Source organism: Xenopus laevis, chromosome 1S (genome assembly GCF_017654675.1).
Source record: "Xenopus laevis strain J_2021 chromosome 1S, Xenopus_laevis_v10.1, whole genome shotgun sequence".
Lineage (NCBI taxonomy): Eukaryota > Metazoa > Chordata > Amphibia > Anura > Pipidae > Xenopus > Xenopus laevis.
Window position 1 is genome coordinate 31,651,642 of NC_054372.1, and position 18,954 is coordinate 31,670,595.

The 18,954-nt window shown below is 37.0% G+C and overlaps 1 protein-coding gene across 1 annotated transcript in view; it reads right to left on the reverse strand.

The window, feature by feature from the left end:
* Window positions 1–904: 904 nt before the first annotated feature.
* Window positions 905–18,954, reverse strand: part of LOC108706607 (myotubularin-related protein 7-like) — a 33,183-nt gene continuing 15,133 nt past the window's right edge. The window contains exons 7-14 of the mRNA XM_041579496.1: window positions 18,552–18,684; window positions 11,398–11,507; window positions 9,445–9,570; window positions 9,181–9,230; window positions 8,511–8,711; window positions 7,668–7,802; window positions 3,593–3,719; window positions 905–1,365 (exon numbers count right to left, since the gene is read on the reverse strand). Of these exons, the coding sequence (XP_041435430.1) occupies window positions 1,021–1,365; window positions 3,593–3,719; window positions 7,668–7,802; window positions 8,511–8,711; window positions 9,181–9,230; window positions 9,445–9,570; window positions 11,398–11,507; window positions 18,552–18,684 (1,227 nt within the window). The 3' untranslated portion in view covers window positions 905–1,020. The remainder of the gene's footprint in view (window positions 1,366–3,592; window positions 3,720–7,667; window positions 7,803–8,510; window positions 8,712–9,180; window positions 9,231–9,444; window positions 9,571–11,397; window positions 11,508–18,551; window positions 18,685–18,954) is intronic.

Consider the following 18,954-nt stretch of genomic DNA (forward strand, 5'->3'; position numbering starts at 1 on the left):
ATTTGGAAAATATTTCTAGTAAGAGTAAGTGTCAAAACTGCCATCAGGATAGTGAAAGTTGAAATAAAGGACTACAGGTTTGAATACCCTGGAACTTATCATTTAGTTAACGTGGAGCAAGAGTTCCCAAATCTATTATTAAAATCTAGTTAGCAAATAGCAGAATAGAGAATGTCGACAAATCTAACACAGGGACTTTAGTTGAAGAGATACTGTACCCTGTGGGAAATGTCCGTCAGTCTCTGGTGTACTTACAGAAGAAGAGAAGGAAAGATTTGCAGCAATACACGTGGCTAGGAATGTAGGTGTAAACAAAATGAGATTTACAGTAGATGAAATTTATGCATCGCATAGTCCGTTTCTTCTATCTACTGCTGCATGGATTTTAAACATAAATATTTCCCATTTTTGATCCTAAATGTCAAATGTCAGTAATGTCATCTCTTGAAGTTGAACCCAGTAATCTGCTGAAAGTTAACTCATAATACACTCACAAGTTTGTTACATACACTGTATCCAGACCACCGTGCAGCTCCTATAACTGGGCTTAAAGGAGAAAGAAAGGCTAAAACTAAGTAACCTTTATCAGAACGGTCTATATAAATACACCAGTAAATCCTCAAAATAATGCAGCTCTGAATCCTATGTCAAAAGAAACACAACATTTCTGTCCTTCTATTGTGTACACATGGGCTTCTGTATCAGACTTCATGTTTTCAGCATAAACCTCCAGGGCTAGGGCTTGAGCATGCTCAGTTTGCTCCTCTCTCCTTATCCCCCTGCCTCCTCCCCTCCCTGCTGTAATCTGAGCCCAGAGCTATGCGTGAACAGGGAGAGACTCAGGCAGGACGTGATGACACACCAAGCTAATATGGCAACTACTATCCTAAACAAACAGAGAGCTTCTAGAGCTGTTTGCTCAGGTATAAAGCATTCTGCAGAATAAATATAGTGTTATAGCTTGCACTGTTGTGGCTAATCTAGTGGCAAGAAACTGCTTTGGAAGCTTTCCTTCTCCTTTTAAGCATGCAGGAACATGGCTTCATCAGAATCAGGGTCTTTGCCACTGTCCTCACTTGGTAATGAATCTCCTCCACTCGGTGACCTACAACTCAAATCCTCCACCCCCGATTCCTGATCACTATTAGCAGATAGATCTGGATCTGAGCTCTTCAAGTGTTCCTGAGTAAGAATGAGGGCCGAATTCTCTTCGCCCTGTGAAGGGCTGCGGGAAGGGAAGGACTTCAGGTTGCATCTATAATCCTGGGGACTGTTAGCGGAGGTGAAGGCGGTAGCACTAAACTGCAACTTGTCTCCTTCTGGTCTTTCATCAAAATTCTTTGTGCCATTTAACTGCTGCCATCTCTAAAATCAATAAAATAAAATACTTTATATATATATATATATATATATATATATATATATATATATATATATATATATATATATATATATCATTTAAATCAACCCCTAAAATAGAAATATTACACGTTATCTCATATAACAAAACACTGATTCACTTGGGCACCTGTATTGGTGGACAATATATAAGACCACATCATACTTAAATACAGAGTTTCCATGGCCACCTAAGACTGCACTGCAACAATGATTATAGTGTTGCCATTATAAGATGACATCGGGAAGACCATATTTCTGTTCTGGATTTTGGAGTCTCCCCCCTCCACAAAAGAAATTTTAGCACAATTAAACCAACTGGTTGGCAAGAGGCCATTAAAATTAAATCAGAGGAACCACACTTCAAACTCAGGTTTACGGATATTTGGTCTCTTTATTTTGATCAAATAGACTCTAGACATAAATCTAAAATTTTGGAGCTACTAAAATTTAACTAACTCAGTTTTAGGGGTATTAGAAAAGTGTCATCACAAAACTTTCTTGCCTCAAACTCCACCATGCGAGATTTAGGGGCAGATTTATCAAGGGTCGAAGTAAATTTGAGGGAATTTTCTAAGTAAAAGAATTTGAAATTCGAAGTCATTTTTTGGTTACTTCGACCATCAAATTGGATACTACGACTTCGATTCAAAGTTAAATCGTTCGAATATTCGACCATTCGATAATCGAAGTACTGTCTCTTTAAAAAAAAACTTTAACTTCAATACTTCGCCAAATTAAACCTGCCAAAGTGCTATGTTAGCCTATGGGGACCTTCTAGAGCAGTTTTCTAAGTTGTTTGAAGTCGAAGAAAAATCGTTTGATCGATGGATGAAATCCTTCGAATCGTTCGGAACGGTCAAAAAAACTTCGACTTTGATATTCGAAGTCGAAGTAAAGCCATTCGATGGTCGAATTTTGAAGTATTTATCACTTCGAAATTCCACCCTTGATAAATCTGCCCCTAAACGTTAAGTGGTTTTGGTTATATACCATTTTTCCTGGTGTTTTTGTTTTTCCTGGCTCATTTTCCTTATACATAATAGTTTTCTTATACAATTGTTGTATATTCTTGTACTGTAAACTGCATGGTATATGATCATATGTAATTTCATCATTTTAGATATGCTTTATTAAAAAGTTCATCTCTCATGCTTGGCAAAACCCAATAAAAATGTTGAAAATAAAAAAAGATGACATTGGGGTCCGTTTACTAAAGCACGGTAAATTTGACGATATGTTTCCGCATGTTATGGCCGCGAATATTTTTCCGCCAAAATATTCGCAGCAACTAAATTTACTAAACAGCGATACACTCAGAAGCCATTGCGGTCACTTGCGGTAACTACGTTGACGAACCAGCTTATATTAGCGGTAATTGTAGCAAGCTGCGAATTTTTGGGCGATAAAATAGTCTTGTTTTAAGTTTGCGAATATTTCTGCTATAAAATAGTCTTGTTTTATGGCGTTTATTATGGCATGATTCATGGCCAGATATGTATCTTCAAAAGTGCTAAACTTTATAGATATTATCAACAACACAGTAAACAGATTTCACCCAATCAAACATGTAGGCATCATATAAATCCACATTCCAATACATCCAGTCACAAGACTTATCCCCGGCAAATAGAATCATATAAATAAAATTCATAAACAAGTTTAACCAATAAATCTGTGTGCATCGTATAAATGTAGTTTGGTCCCTCCTAGCCATAATAAATCGTCTTTCAGCTGAAAAAGCTGCTGTAGCAGCAGACAAAAGAATAATCCAAAACATCTTTGATTATCCTGTCACTTCTCTCTTCTCCTGTCAGGAATGGCAACAGGAACAGAATGATGGGTAAAACAAGGTGTTATGGGATATTTCCTGTCCCCTTCAGAATTTTCTGGCGAAAAAATAAATTACCGCCACTATATAGATTATGGTAAAATTTTGTGAATATTCTGGCGTTAATTTTGTCTTTCGTACATTTGGCTGTTTAGTAAACCAGGCATTAATGTGTACGTAGCATTATTTTCAGCAAATGCAACATATTCAGCGACAAATCTGTCTATATTTTGTGCACATATTTTTATTTGTGCTTTAGTAAACGGTTTCCAGCGATGACCTGAAATCACAGCAGTAGGTCTACTCATGCAAGTAATGAGCAGCTCAATTGCAGAATCCCCGTACATGTGAATAAGCCACTACCTTTTGCATGAACTCCAGCTCCTCCTCTAGTTGCTGAGTCTCTTCTTTCACTGCCTGGAGGAAGTCCGTCACAGACTGGCGAGGGTGCATGCCTTTCTCAAAGCGATTGTACAGACCCCTCCAGAACCTGCAAAAACAATGAACAACTAAAAACCAAAATAGGGACCTTGAGCCTCAAATATTTTTCTGTGTTTCAAAAAGCCAAACAGATTTACATCCCTTTTTCCAAACAGATAGTTAACATAAAATTAAGTGGAATATTAAAAAATCTTACCAAACAGAAATATATATATTTAAGTAAATCTTGCCCTTTTACATCTCTTGCCTTGAGCCACCATTTCGGGATGGTCTGTGTGTTGCCTCAGAGATCACCTGACCAGAAATACTACAACTCTTAGGAGCACATTTACTAAGGGTCGAATGTCGAGGGTTAATAAACCCACGAATTCGACCCTCAAAGTAAAATCCTACCAATTCGAATATTGAATTTGTAGGATTTACCGCAAATCCTACGATCGAACAATCGAAGGAAAAACCCACCAATTCGAAGGATTTTAATCGATCGATCGAAGGATTTTCCTTCAATCAAAAAAACCCTTAGAAAACTGATGGGGAAGGTCCCCGTAGGCTAACATTGTAGCTCGGTAGGTTTAAAGTGGCGAAGTAGGTAGTCCAACTTTTTTTTAAAGAGACAGTACTTTGACTATCGAGTGGTCGAATATTCAAAGATTTTTAGTTGAATCGAAGTCGTAGTAGCCTATTCGATGGTAGAAGTACCCAAAAAAAAAACTTTGAAATTTGAAGTTTTTTTTACTTCAAATCCTTCACTCGAGCTTAGTAAATGTGCCCCTAACTGTAACAGGAAGAAGTGTGGAAGCAAAAGGCAGAACTCTGTCTGTTAATTGGCTCATGTGACCTTACATGTGGTTTGTATGTGTGCACAGTGAATCATACGATCTCAGGGGGCGTCCCTTATTTTTTAAAATGGCAATTTTCTATTTATGATTACTCAATGGAACATACTACTAAAAAATTATATTATTATGAAAATGGTTTATTTACATGAAGCAGGATTTTACATATGAGCTGTTTTATGCAATATCTTTTTATAGAGACCGAAATAGTTTGGGGGGTATAGTTTTCCTTTAAAATATAAAAATATATATAAATGAAAACTGTGTTCCCATGTCCCTGCTTCTTTTGTTCTGCTGCATTGTGTTCCCTTTTTTTCTGTCTAGCATCATATGGAACTGCACAAAATGGCGATATATAGTCACATGACCAGCACCATGGGGGTGTCAGGATTCTAGGGCGTTTGCTTGGAGCTCATTTGCATTTCACAGGCATCAAAGTGTGGTCCTTTGTGGGTATGTCAGTATGGCATTTGTTGCCACGGTCACTGCTTTGGCTCTGTATGCTAGATCTAGATTTGTCCAAGATATACTGTACAGGTATGGGACCCGTTATCTGGAAACCCGTTATCCAGAATGATAGAAAGGTTGTCTCCCATAGACTCTATTTTATCCAAATTTTAAAAAATTATTTGGATGGGACCCATTATCTGGAAACCCATTATCCAGAAAGCGCCGAATTACAGAAAGGTTCTCTCATAGACTCCACTTTATCCAAATTTTAAAAAATGATTTCCTTTTTCTCTATAATAATAAAACAGTACCTTGTACTTGATCCCAACTAAGATGTAATCAATCCAGAGTGAAAGCAGAACCAGCTTATTGGGTTTATTTCATGTGTTTACATGATTATCTATGAAGATCCAAATTATGGAAAGATCTGTTAACCGGAAAGCACCAGGTCCCGAGCATTCTGGATAACAGATCCCATTCCCGTATTATTGTTTATGTGCTTTCTGCCTGTTTATATTTTTCCTTATTCAAATACCGTTTCCAATGGGTTTATCAATAGTGTAAATAAGTATTTGTATTACGAAACCATTTTAGGATCATGCCACATTTTTTATTTTGCCATGGGAATCGATACAAGCCATGCTTCTTAAAATTATACCGGCACCCTCAAATGTTGCCTGTTTGTATATTTTATGAGCCTACTGCAAGCGTAAAATGAATAGGCCAATTAATAAATCATGCTTTTAGTTATCCTCCCCATGATGGTTTGACGGTGTTGATTTATCCTAGTCTAGTTAGCCATGTAATAAGTCTGATTTATAGCCGTCAAGTTTTATATGTAAAGGCACAAAGGGGTTTTGTAGCTCTGCACAGAAATGAGGAACTGTTCCATCAGTTGCACAAAATAGAAATGTAAACATCCCAATGCAGTTTCTGTAGGCAGGGTTGGACTGGACTGGGAAAAATCCTGGCCCTACAAAAAAACAAAAACAAAAAAAAAACACTTGCTGCACCGTTCCCACATGCGCATGGCTCCTTTTGTGCATGTGCGGCGTCACAGTAGGGGGTCCAAAGCAGGGCCCTGGATAGGAGTCCCGGTGGGCCCCCAGTTCGACTCAGTTACTCAAAACTAATGAGTGATTCTTTCCTTCCAGGGCGAGATGCTAACTTATTGGCCCATTTATATGCCCCTCCCATTGAGCTACTGTATATTGATCAGACAGGTTTAAAAGTTGGGGTACAGAGAACATTAGCTTGTTGATGCGGTCCTTATAGCTGCATTTATCCTTGTCAGTGTAAGACTGGCCCACAGGGATACCAGGAAAACTCCCGGTGGGCCCAGGTGTCAGTGGGCCCCTCCTGCTTCAAAACATTTGGCCTATTTCATGGCCATTCCCTATTTCTATGAGAACAAAGACTAAATAGATTGAATAAGAGATTATAGCATGTAAAGAAAAGATACTAGGAGAATAGAGTTTGAGTAAGGAGAGGAATTATATTAGTATTAGTGGGCCCCTGATCTAAGGTCTAAGATTTTTGGGTGGGCCCCTGGTGTCCCAGTCCGACACTGATCCTTGTTGTGACAATTAATGCCCAATGGCCAAATGGACCAGCCCAATATTGCCACCCCCATGGTGGTATCAAGGGTCGAATTTCGAGGGTTAATAAAACCTCAAATTCGACCCTCGAAGTAAAATCTTTCGAATTCGAATATCGAATTCGAAGGAATTTAGCACAAATACTTCGATCAAATAGAAATCGTTAGTAGGATTTTAATTGATCGATCGAACGATTTTTAGTCAATCAAAAAAACTTAGAAAAGTGCTGGGGAAGGTCCCCATAGGCTAACATTGAACCTCGGTAGGTTTAAACTGCAGAAGTATGTAGTCAAAGTATTTTTTAAAGAGACAGTACTTTGACTATCCAATGGTCGAATAGTCAAACCATTTTTAATTGAATCGTTCAAATCGAGTAAATATTCCCCTAAATGTACAGCCAACATTAGTCCAAGTATCTCAACCTAACTACACCAGAGAGTGCCCTTATTTCACTATTATAGTGCAAGAATTATAGTCACTCCTTCAAATGGAATCGTGGGCCATTTGTTCTGAAGCATTTATTGAATACAAAAGCAAAAATATTGTGAAACACCTCGCAAATGAATACATCTCTGAAACCTTCCAGCACAGATCATTCAGGAATCAGTAGATACAGAATATAAGGGAAAGTGGATAGCTGCTAAGTTAAAACGCATGCGTCACGTCGGATGCGACGGAAATAAGGTAAGTAATGCCAGTGTCGGATTGTGTCGCAGTGTTGATGCGACACAACTGTCGGATGTAGATGCAGCGTCTGCATCCGACAATCGCATCAACACTGCGACAATTGAACTACTTACCTTATTCCGTGGCATCCGGCGTGGCGCATGTGTTTTTGCACAGCGCGTTGGATCGCAGCAGAGTCAGCCATGTAGTCCTGCCCTTAAAGGTTTCACAGATGTATTAACTAAACTTTCACCTAAACTTTATTTATCAGTGTGGTCGTGCATCAATATATCACCAGTGCAGTTCCATATGATGCCAGACATACAAAAGGGTACAGATTGCATTGGGAATACAATTGGTCACAAAGGAAAAAATAACTTCTTCACTCGAGTTTCATATGGCGTTTTCGATAAGACAAATAACTAAGACATATATATATGTACATACTTGAAATTGGAGGGGGAAGTGTTAGGCCTCAGGGTGCCTTGCGCCTGACTGTGATCTGATCGATACAGTGGGTTCATATAGTCCAGTCTCTGCTTCCACAAGTACAACCAGAGTGAGTAGGTTCTTTCATGGACTCTGGCAAAGAAGCAAATGATTAGCTTAAATGAAAAAAATAAATATATATATATTTATATAATGACATAGAAAATATATCTTTTTTTAAAATGTACTTTTTTCAAAATCGTATTTACAGTTATTGTGTAACTAGACTATTTACTCCTGGTAATGTCTAAAGGAAATGAAATAAAAATTAAAGGAGTGGTTCACCTTTAACTTAACTTTTAGTATCTTTATAATGGCCAATTCTAAGCAACTTTTCAATTGGTATTTGTTATTTTTTTTTTTATATAGTTTTTGAGTTATTTGCCTTTTTCTGCTGACTCTTTTTTTAGCTTTCAAATGGGGGTCACTGACCCCATCTAAAAACAAATGATCTGTAAGGCTACACATCTATTGTTATTGCTACTTTTTATTACTCATTTTTCTATTCAGACCTCTCCTATTCATATTCCAGTCTCTTATTCAAATCAGTGCATGGTTGCTAGGGTATTCTGAACCTTAGCAACCAAATTACAAAACCAGACAGCTGCTGAATAAAAAGCTAAATAACTCATAAGCCACACATAATAAAAAATTAAAACCAATTGCAAATTGTCTCAGAATATCACTCTCTACATCATACTACAAGTTAGTTTAAAGGTGAACCACCCCTTTAAGGAATAAAGTTCATCAGGTGGCTTATGTACCATTTGGAGACAATTAAAGTTCTGCTAATGAGCTTACCTCATTTCTATCCTCTCTTTCTGGCAGTTGCATAGGAAGTTGCCATATTGGCAGGAGTAAATATGATGATGAATGTGAGCCAGAAACCTCTCATTAAACTCAAATGCACACGGGAACTGTTCCATCAGTTGCCAAACGCACTCTATAAACTGATCGATCACTGGGGAAACTTCCTTTGGGTCGCCATCCAAATTGCCATACCTAAAATTTAAATACGTCATCAGAATAGCAGGCATGTTTACTAACATTGGAGATACTGTAAATATCTGGAGAGATTTCTGGAGATGTTGCCCATGGCAACCAATCAGCAATTAGATTCAAACAGCCATCTATTAGTTTCAAAACAAAAGCAAAGATCTGATTGGTTGCTATGGGTAACATCTCCAGAAATCTCTCCAGATAATTATCTCCAATGTTAACATGCCCATAGTAGGTGTGTTGAAAAAATAAAAATATATTAGTACCAATTATTTTCTTGATATGATTATATATTGAAGGGTAAGTATACCACCTCGTCCAGCATCGAGCCAAACTGAGGCTACATAGAGAAGTAGAATTCCATTATGCAAAGGATAAGTGGATTACTTGGGCATGTAGGATCACAGTCTTGCCATGAACGAAATGAAATGGCAAGTGGAAATATAATTTGTTTTAATGTTGCTAGATTTACCTGTGATTGAATTTATGACCAAACGAAATCCAGTCTTTTTCAATTAAAACCTAGAAATAAGAATGCACATTAAATATAACAATGTCAAAAAAAAATCTTACAAAATGTCAGCAGCTGAAGAGAAACCTTTTGTGGTTGTAACAGTACCTGTATCACATTAATTCATATTAGTTTTTCTGTATAATCATTTAGCCGTCGTTAGTATGTCTTTTATTTAACTGTGTTATGTGTATAATATTATAAATTATATTTAACCCCACGTACCATAAATCCCTTTATTGTCCTGTAATAAGGATCAAGCAGGAGACTGGCAATAGAGCAAACCTGGGCTGTCCGATCCCATCCATCTGAGCAATGGACAAGAACACTGGCTCCTTCTTCTGACACAGCCTGACAGAACAGGGAACATTTTTTAAAGAAAAAAATATATATAACACATATACATATATTTGACAAAGGTCTCAAGGAAGACCGAAACATTGGAATAACAAATACATTTTATCTCTTTTTCACCAAATTTTAAGACCTGCGAGTGCCTTGCTTTACATGATATTCTATATGAATTTTTTTGCAGTGTGCACCCAGGCTTTTTCTCCAGTAAGTGGGTGCAGCTATTTTATATATATATATATATATATATATATATATATATATATATATATATATATATATATATATTGAATAAAGTACCCCCTATTGTAAAATGTGAGGATATTATAAGTCACAGAGGAGTTCCAAAGGCCAAAGGCCGAGTGCTTTTATACAGGTCATGGAACTCCGAGGTAACTTCTAATAATATCCTCATATTTTCCATATTTACTATAATACACAAGTTTGTGAGTCGTGACAAAAATGACATCACTAGTCACCGTTTATAAGGATATAATTTACAGGATATTCATGGCTTTTGTGTGTGTATATATATATATATATATATATATATATATATATATATATATATATATATATATATATATATATATATATATATATATATATATATGAAGAATGGCGGCACTCACAGGATTTTCAGGCAAAATAAAGAAAAACTTTTTATTATTTATAGTTTTTCTTTATTTTGCCTGAAAATCCTGTGAGTGCCGCCATTCTTCACCTATACATTTACCCAGCTGGCTCGGGCACCCAGGTACTCTATCCTGTAAATGGTGTGCAGCTTTGCGACTGTGTATGTGTATATATATATATATATATATATATATATATATATATATATATATATATATATATATATATATATATATATATATATATAACTGCAAATGCCGGCACGTATACTGGTATAAGGTGCCTGGGTGCAGAGCTATATATTAGTATTTACAATGGCTCAAAAGAAGCTAGCACACACAGGACTTATGGAGAAAAAAAAAAGTTTTTTATTTTAACATTATATATATATATATATATATATATATATATATATATATATATATATATATATATATATATTGCAATAAGGTAAGGGTGGAAATGGTTAATGAAGTTGATTCCTCTGTATTAATTTAATATGATACAATCAAGTGAGAAAATTAAAATCAAAGTCAAACTAAAGTCAAATTAGGCAAATGTTCATTTTAGCAAGTACAGGTATAGGATATAGGATAGTTTATGCTAAAACTTGTTATCCAGAAAGCTCCGAATTATGGTAAAACCGTCTCTTATAGACTCCATTTTATCCAAACAATCCAGATTTTTTAAATTTTCCTTTTTCTCTGTAATAATAAAACAGTAGCTTGTACTTGATCCCAACGAATATATAATTAATCATTATTGGAAGCAAAAGCAACATATTAGGGTTATTTAATGCTTAAATGATTTTCTAGTGGACTTAAGATCTGAAGATCCTAATTATAAAAAGATCCCTTATCTGGAAAAACCCAGATCCAGAGAATTCTGGATAACAGGTCCCATATCTGTACCAGAAAGTTACTCAATAAAAGTGAAACAACAGCAAAAAATATTTTTACACAGTTATCCTGGTTACAGCAGGGCATTACCAAGTTTAAAAAGCAAACCTATATTTTTGGACATTGGACCACATTCAGTTAGATGAGAATAGAGATTTTACATGATAAACCATGAGATTTGTTTCTCATCAGATTAAATCTGTTATTAGTAAAGTAACACATGCCAATATTTAAATTTCCCTTAATTCATGCATTGAATACATCTGAAAAAATAGTCTTAGTTTAAGGTTACCTTTGCAATGAAAATCCCAGCATCAATAATTGCTTTGATGTGCTTTAGCCAACCAGATGATTCCAGCCCCCAAAGGAAGTCTCCCATAGAAGGAGATCGGAGCTCACAAACTATTAAAGAGACAATAGAAGAGGTTTCAGGATGTACATTTCAGGTTGCTTTTACTTCTTCTCTTCACTCCCTAAATAAGGAGGTAGAAAGATGGTATCCGTTATCCAGAAAGCTCTGAATTATGGGAAGACCATCTCCAACAGACTCCAATATGATCATTCAGATATTTATGAATGATTTCCTTTTAATCTGGAATGATAAAACAGAACCGTGTACTTGATCCCAGCTAACATATAATAAATCCTTATCTGAGGCAAAACAATCCTGTTGGGTTTAAACGTTTAAACGATAATTAGCAGACTTAAGGCACGGAGATTCAAAATAGAAAAAGACCCCTTATGTGGAAAGCCCTCTAAAATGGAAATTTGTTGTGGGACAAGTCATTTTGAGTGCCAGGCACTTTTCCTCTCAGTGGACCTGCTGTGGAAGCACTTGCATACACCTAGCACCTATATACAGGTATGGGGTCCCTTATCCGGAAACCCGTTATCCAGAAAGCTCGGAATTACGGAATGGCCATTTCATTTTATCCAAATAATCCAAATTAGGCAAATGTTCATTTTAGCAAGTACATTTATAGGATATAGGATAGTTTATGCTAAAACTTGTTATCCAGAAAGCTCCGAATTATGGTAAAACCGTCTCTTATAGATGCCATTTTATCCAAATAATCCAAATTTTTAAAAATGATTTCCTTTTTCTGTGTAATAATAAAACAGTAGCTTGTACTTGATCCCAACTAAGATATAATTAATCCTTATTGGAAGCAAAACAAGCCTATTGGGTTTATTTAATGTTTACATGATTTTCAAGTAGACAGGGTATGAAGATCCAAATTACGGAAAGATCCTTTATCCGGAAAACCCTAGGTCCCCAGTATTCTGGATAACAGGTCCTATACCTGTACAGACAAAATCGAGACAGCTCAAATGTCTACCCAATGCTAGTGAAAGGAGAATCTTAAAGACCTGAAGTGGTTATGGGGAGAAACAATGGTATTTAATATTGATTACAAATATAATTTAATATTCTACAAAGATGTAATTTCCAGGATAGCCACTAATAAACAAATACAAAGTACATTACTATGAACAGTAAATGGTGCTGTTTTAAAATTGGTTTTATTACCATTCTTTCCATTTGTAAGAGTTTACGAGATATTTGGGGAGAGGGGGGAAAAGGGTCATAGCCATAAAAAAAGAAAAACAAAACGGATGCAGCTTATTGCTGGAAGTAATGTACAAACCAACTAGGCCCACCCATTATTTAAGATCCTCCTATGGCTAATGCAGATCCATTTGAATTTTTAATTTCAATTTAAGATGGACTGACCCTTTATGTTCAACAGTAAATTTACAAAGTTACAGAATCTGCAGATTTCATTTTTTTTTTTAAACAGTTCCCATAATGCAAAAGCCTATATTTATGGTTGTAGTAATAAGTCTAAAGCAACTGCACTTGTTGAGTAACCTTGAGTGATCTTAAATACATTTCACCGCACATCCAACATCACTCAGATGCACGGTGAAGTGTTTTTAAGATTACTCATCAAGTCCAGTTGCTTTTTAGACTTTTCTGCAGTAGATATTGCATACAATGACGCGGATGAAGGAAAAACTTCAGTGACATACTATATCCATGTTCATACACGGAGGTCCATTCCTGATAATTCCAGCCTGATAGAAGGTTTAATTTCAATAGAGCAGCACAAAAAGAGAAAGATTGAGACGTGTTTGTGCACCACAGGCCGAGGGGACCAGAAATACTGTTGAGAAAGCAAATTCTATATGCAAATAAAAACTAGTATGGATTTATGTGCCTTGATACCACATCCATTTAAAAATAAAATATCTGCTTTTACTGCTGCAAAACACCTATCCTGCATTCACTGGACAAGTGTGTTCTTTACCAGAGAAACACAAAACCAAGGGGGAAAAAACACAATTAAACCTTAATACCAATATATGTAAGTACATAACAAATAATCAGTGAGTGAGTACTACTTCAATCATTCGTTTCTGGAATGGGCATGTTGTTGTAGCACCGTTTCAATGTCCTGAAGAGACAGAGAGTATAAGGGTAGGACTACATGGACGTTTTCGGCGCGATCCGATGCACCGTGATGTGAATGTGTATGTGAATGCATTGTCACATGGTGTCACAGCGTTGATCAGACGTGACACGACTGTCGGATGCAGACGCACGTGCAGTATCTGCATCCGACAGTCGTTTTGTTGCAGCGTGTCGGATCGGGCCGAAAATGTCCATGTAGTCCTACCCTTAGAGAGTGCTATACATAGATCTGGATTCTAGGCACCAGGTCATCAGTCTCATATAAAGAGTATGTAGGGTACGACTAAAGGTACACATATTATACAGGTACACTCACCAGGAAGAAGTATTAATTAAAGATCCATGCAATTCTGTGAACTGTGTGAGGCCTAGTAATCAAGGTAGAAACTCGCCATATCAATTAGCCAGCCATGTTATATCTGAGATATAGGAGACACTAACTTTGCCCAGTCTTATTGCCCCCAAATTATTGCCCTGAAGGGAAAGGGTACACCCAAAGAGCAATATCCTAACTACAGCATTATAATTCTGTCCCAATATTAGGAGTCCAAATTAGTAGTTAGCCTTTTATATCCCTGATAAAATGTTAAAAACCAAAACATTCAACACACATTTTGCCCATACCCCCAACCAAGCTTTTGTCAAGGCCCAGATTACAGTGATGGCCTTAAAGGAGAATTCAAACCTGTAGAAAAAAAACCCATACCCCCCACCCCACATAGACCCCCCTCCCTCCAGCCTTACTGCCCTCCTTTTTTTCTACAGGATTGAATTCTCCTTTAAACTGGTACAGAAGCCCAGAACATAAGGTATAGCCTGTCTAGACTACTTGTTAAGTTGTAGTTCTTCTTTTAATGCAAACTTGTAAAAGTAATGGCATTATGTAGAACTCAATATTCCAGGCTCTAGGAACGTTTAGCCACATCTTGGACATAGCTCTGGTTCCCAGAGGATATCGGAGATATTCACCCATGCTCAGGGACATTCTTCTAGTGTGTTACAATGGAAAAACAATTGAACGTACTCCATGACCTGCTTCCAAAACAAAACAACCCAGGGAAGAGGAAGAAACTATGGCTAAATTCCACAGCTATTAAAAAAATACTGTATATTATTAGAATGGTTTCAGGCTGACAAAAGCTCCAACAATATTAGAAGGTTTCCACAATAAACAAAGTGTAACCGGTTTCTAGGAGAATTATTGCATAACTCGAACTATGTTAAAAATAACAATGCGCCGTTGCACGTCCTCTTGCAAAGAATGAACGTCAAGCTGAGTGAGGAGGATATCTCAGAACTTCAGAAAGATCCATTAAGATCAGCTGATAAATGTATGAAAGGAACACCTGATGCGCACTGACCTCTCTCAAGCACAGTCTGGGAATTCGGATTTTTTGCTGATGAAACACACAACTAGAAATTGTGTACACCAGTGGCTAGTAAGTCTTTTAGAACTTAAAGTGAAAGTAAACACAATGTTTATAAAGGGAAAGAGCAACCTCTAGTACTAGTAGTTACAGGATCCCTAATCTAGAAACCCAATCATCTAATTTCCATTTGTCTTTGTAATACATCATAGTCTAGATCAGGGGTCCCCAACCTTTTTTACCCATGAGCCACATTCAATTGTAAAAAGAGTTGGGGAGCAAAACAAGCATTAAAAAAAAAATTCTGGGGTAATGCATAAGGGTTGTGATTGGCTATTTGGTAGCCTCTATTTGAACTGGCATCCTACAGGAGGCTCTGTTTGGCAGTACGCTTGGTTTTTCTGCAACTTTATTGATTTCATTGTATGACATCATAATTTCAACATAATCTGGCCCTGGAACTGGATGTCTGAGAATGAACTGGCCCACTACATGTAACACATTGGACAGCACTGAAAAGAATACAAGCTCTTCCTCTTATGCAGAAACAAAAACTAAAGAGCCTGGTTTGAAGCTAAATATGAGAGAGTTATTTAGTAAAACTGGCAAAAGTTGCCCATTCCTGCATCTATGCACATCTGAGTCTTTAGTTACCCACTTCTTGGGTCATTAGTTACCCACTTCTTCATTCTTCTGCTTCCTTTTCTTTGTAGAGTTTGCTGTGCTTTCCCATGACTGGCAGAAAATAATATTTAAAGGGGTGGTTCACCTTTAAGTTAACTTTTAGTATGTTATAGAAAGGCCAGTTCTCAGCAACTTTTCAATTGTTCATCATTATTTATTTATTTTTATGTTTTTTTTTTTTAATTATTTGTCTTCTTCTGCACCCTTTACAGCTGTTAAATGGGGGTCACTGACCCCAGCAGCCAAAAAACTATTGCTAAAATGTTACAGTTGTTCTTTTATTTGTGTAGCTTAAAGGCATACGATCATGGGAAAATCAGTTAATAATGCTGCTCCAGCAGAATTTTGCACTGAAATCCGTTTCTCAAAAGAGCAAACTGATTTTTTTATATTTCATTTTGAAATCTGACACGGGGCTAGACATATTGTTAAGTTTCCCAGCTGCCCCCAGTCATGTGCTCTGATAAACTTCAGTCACTCTTTACTGCAAGTTGGAGTGATATGACCCCTCCCTTTCCCCCAGCAGCACAATGGGAAGGTAACCAGATAGCAGCTCCCTAACACGAGATAACAGCTGCCTGGTAGATCTAAGAACAGCACTCAATAGTAAAATCCAGGTCCCACTGTAACACATTTAGTTACATTGAGTAGGAGAAACAACAGCCTGCCAGAAAGCAGTTCCATCCTAAAGTGCTGGCTCTTTCTGAAAGCACATGACCAGGCAAAATGACCCGGGATGGTGCCTACACACCAATATTACAACTAAAAAAGTTGTAAACAGTGTAAATTAGAAATAAAAACTACACCATAAAACTCATGACAAAATCCCTTTAAGTTTCTATTTAGGTCCGTTCCTATTAATATATCAGTCTCTCATTCAAATCACTCCATGATTGCTAAGGTAATTTGGACCTTAGCAACCAGATAGCTACTTAAACTCCAAACCGTAAAGCTGATGTAAAAAAGTTAAATAATTTAAAAAAATACAAATAATAAAAAATGAAAACCGAATGCAAATTGTCTCAGAATATTATTCTTTACATCATACTTAAAGTTAACGCAAAGGTGAACAACACTTTTAATGGCCTCCATCATTCAATATGGTCTGTTTTCAGGGGCGAAATTTAAAAAGAAAATTGTTTGTCTTCTAAAGGCTACTGATCTATTTATTTTACAAACCAAAGGTTACGGACGGACGGGATCTAAATATAGTTACACATTCTTACATGCTCCACTTTCTTAGAGATTGCATTATTAGATGTCACTGGAGGACGCCTTTGGGGAAGCAACAAAAAAATCAAGGAGTGGTTATTCCTTTAGATTAAGAGGCAGATTTATCAAAGGTGGAATTTCAAATTCAAGAGTTTTTTCAAGCTCTATTAAATTAGATTTACCTCAAAATTCGATTGGGGGGTTATTTGTTAAAAAAATTAATTAGTCAGAGTTTGAGATTCTACTCTATTCTAACTGACCCGAAAACTCGAATCAAATTCGAGTTTATTTCTCCGAAAAACACTTGAATGTCAGGAGGGCTACGAACATCTTCAAATTGATCACTGGACCTCTCCCATTGACTTATACATGAATTTGGCAGGTTTTAGGTGGAGAATAGTCTAATTTGAATTCTTATAGGGCTAGTAGAGTTTGATAAATCTTGAAAACCGAATTTGATTTTTTTTTCTAAAAACCAAATCGAGTCTGGATAATTCACTAGTCGAATTTGACAGTTTAGACCATAAAAAATTCCAGTTTTCAATTCGAACCTTACTAAATCTGCCCCTAACTGTTTAAATTAGGTGAATATGCACAATAATAAAAGTTCATTTCTTCCCAGTCTCTGGTTATTTTTGAGGAAACAGCAGAGCCCGTCCTTTGTGTGTCTATTATTATTATCCTTATTTATATAGAGCAGATATATCCCTCAGCACTGTACAGAGATTATACATCATTCACATCAGTCCCTGACCCAGTGGAGCTTACAATCTAAGGTCACTATGGTGTAATTTATATCAGAAGCCAACACCCTGCCTCTATGTTTTTGGAGTTTGAAGGAAACTGGAGTACCCAGTTAATATAAGTATAGCATGCAGTAAGGTACACAATGTCACAAGATGCACATTTTCTGTTTAAAAGGAAGTCCATGCAAGTGTGAATATTTAAATAGTAGTTTAAAAGAAAATCCAGCATTTCAGCTGTAAGCAAAATAGAAAACATTTTTACAAGATATGTCTGGGAATGAGCGGCATTTCAAAATAAATCAAATACTTATATTTAGATCAAACGTGTTCCTTAAAGATATACTGCTGATACATTGAAGGATACATACATAAATCAGTACAGAGGAATGTCCCAACCCCTATTCGGAGCATCTACTATTGATTGTGTTGTAGAGGCCTCTGGAACATTAGGAAGTACTTACAAAGGTTACAGTGAAGCTGAGCAACAGAGAGCACTGTCAGAACCTATAACTGTGCTCAGTTTGGGTAAATAAAAAAGCTTCCAGGAGGATCTCCCAGGCTAGAGACTCCCAATGTATAACAAGCATGCCTTTACTAACCATTAGGGATGTAGCGAACCGCCGATAATGTGTTCGCGAACGCCGTTCGCGAACACCGGCAAAAAATGCGAACAGTTCGCGAACAGTTCGCGAACTTCGAACATCCGAAAATCGTTCGATTCGAACGATCGAAGGATTTTAATCGTTCGATCGAATGATTTTCGTTCGAATCGAACGAAAATCGTTCGATTTTAGCGACCGAATGGTCGAATGGTCGAACGATTTTGACGCGAACGCCTATTGGCGAACGTCGCGCGACGTTCGCGAACTTGCGGCGGACGCGAACAGCCGATGTTCGCGCGAACAAGTTCGCCGCAGAACAGTCCGCGACATCCCTACTAACCATACACACGAGGCTTTACCTTCCAACATTTTTTGCAGACTGCTCCTCATGACGTGGATGTTTTCTATACCAATAAACTGAAACTTAATATCGGAATAGTTGTCTTCATTCTCGTAGCCTTTTCCTGCTGCTCTGTTTGCCATTGCATTGAGCTGGATACAGAAAACAAAAACACTTATATCAGCTGCATAGTATTTTAATAATTTAACTGAGTGAGGAATACCCAGCTAGTACAGAACAAAGGCAGTGTAAACCCAGTTACCGTATATACTCGAGTATAAGCAGAGTTTTTCAGCCCCCAAAATATGCTGAAAAACTCTACCTCGGCTTATATTCGGGTCAAGTGCAAAAACGGTCGCCAGTGCCTAAGAATAGTCGCCGACATCCAAAAACGAGATGCCGGCACCTCCAATGGGAGCAGA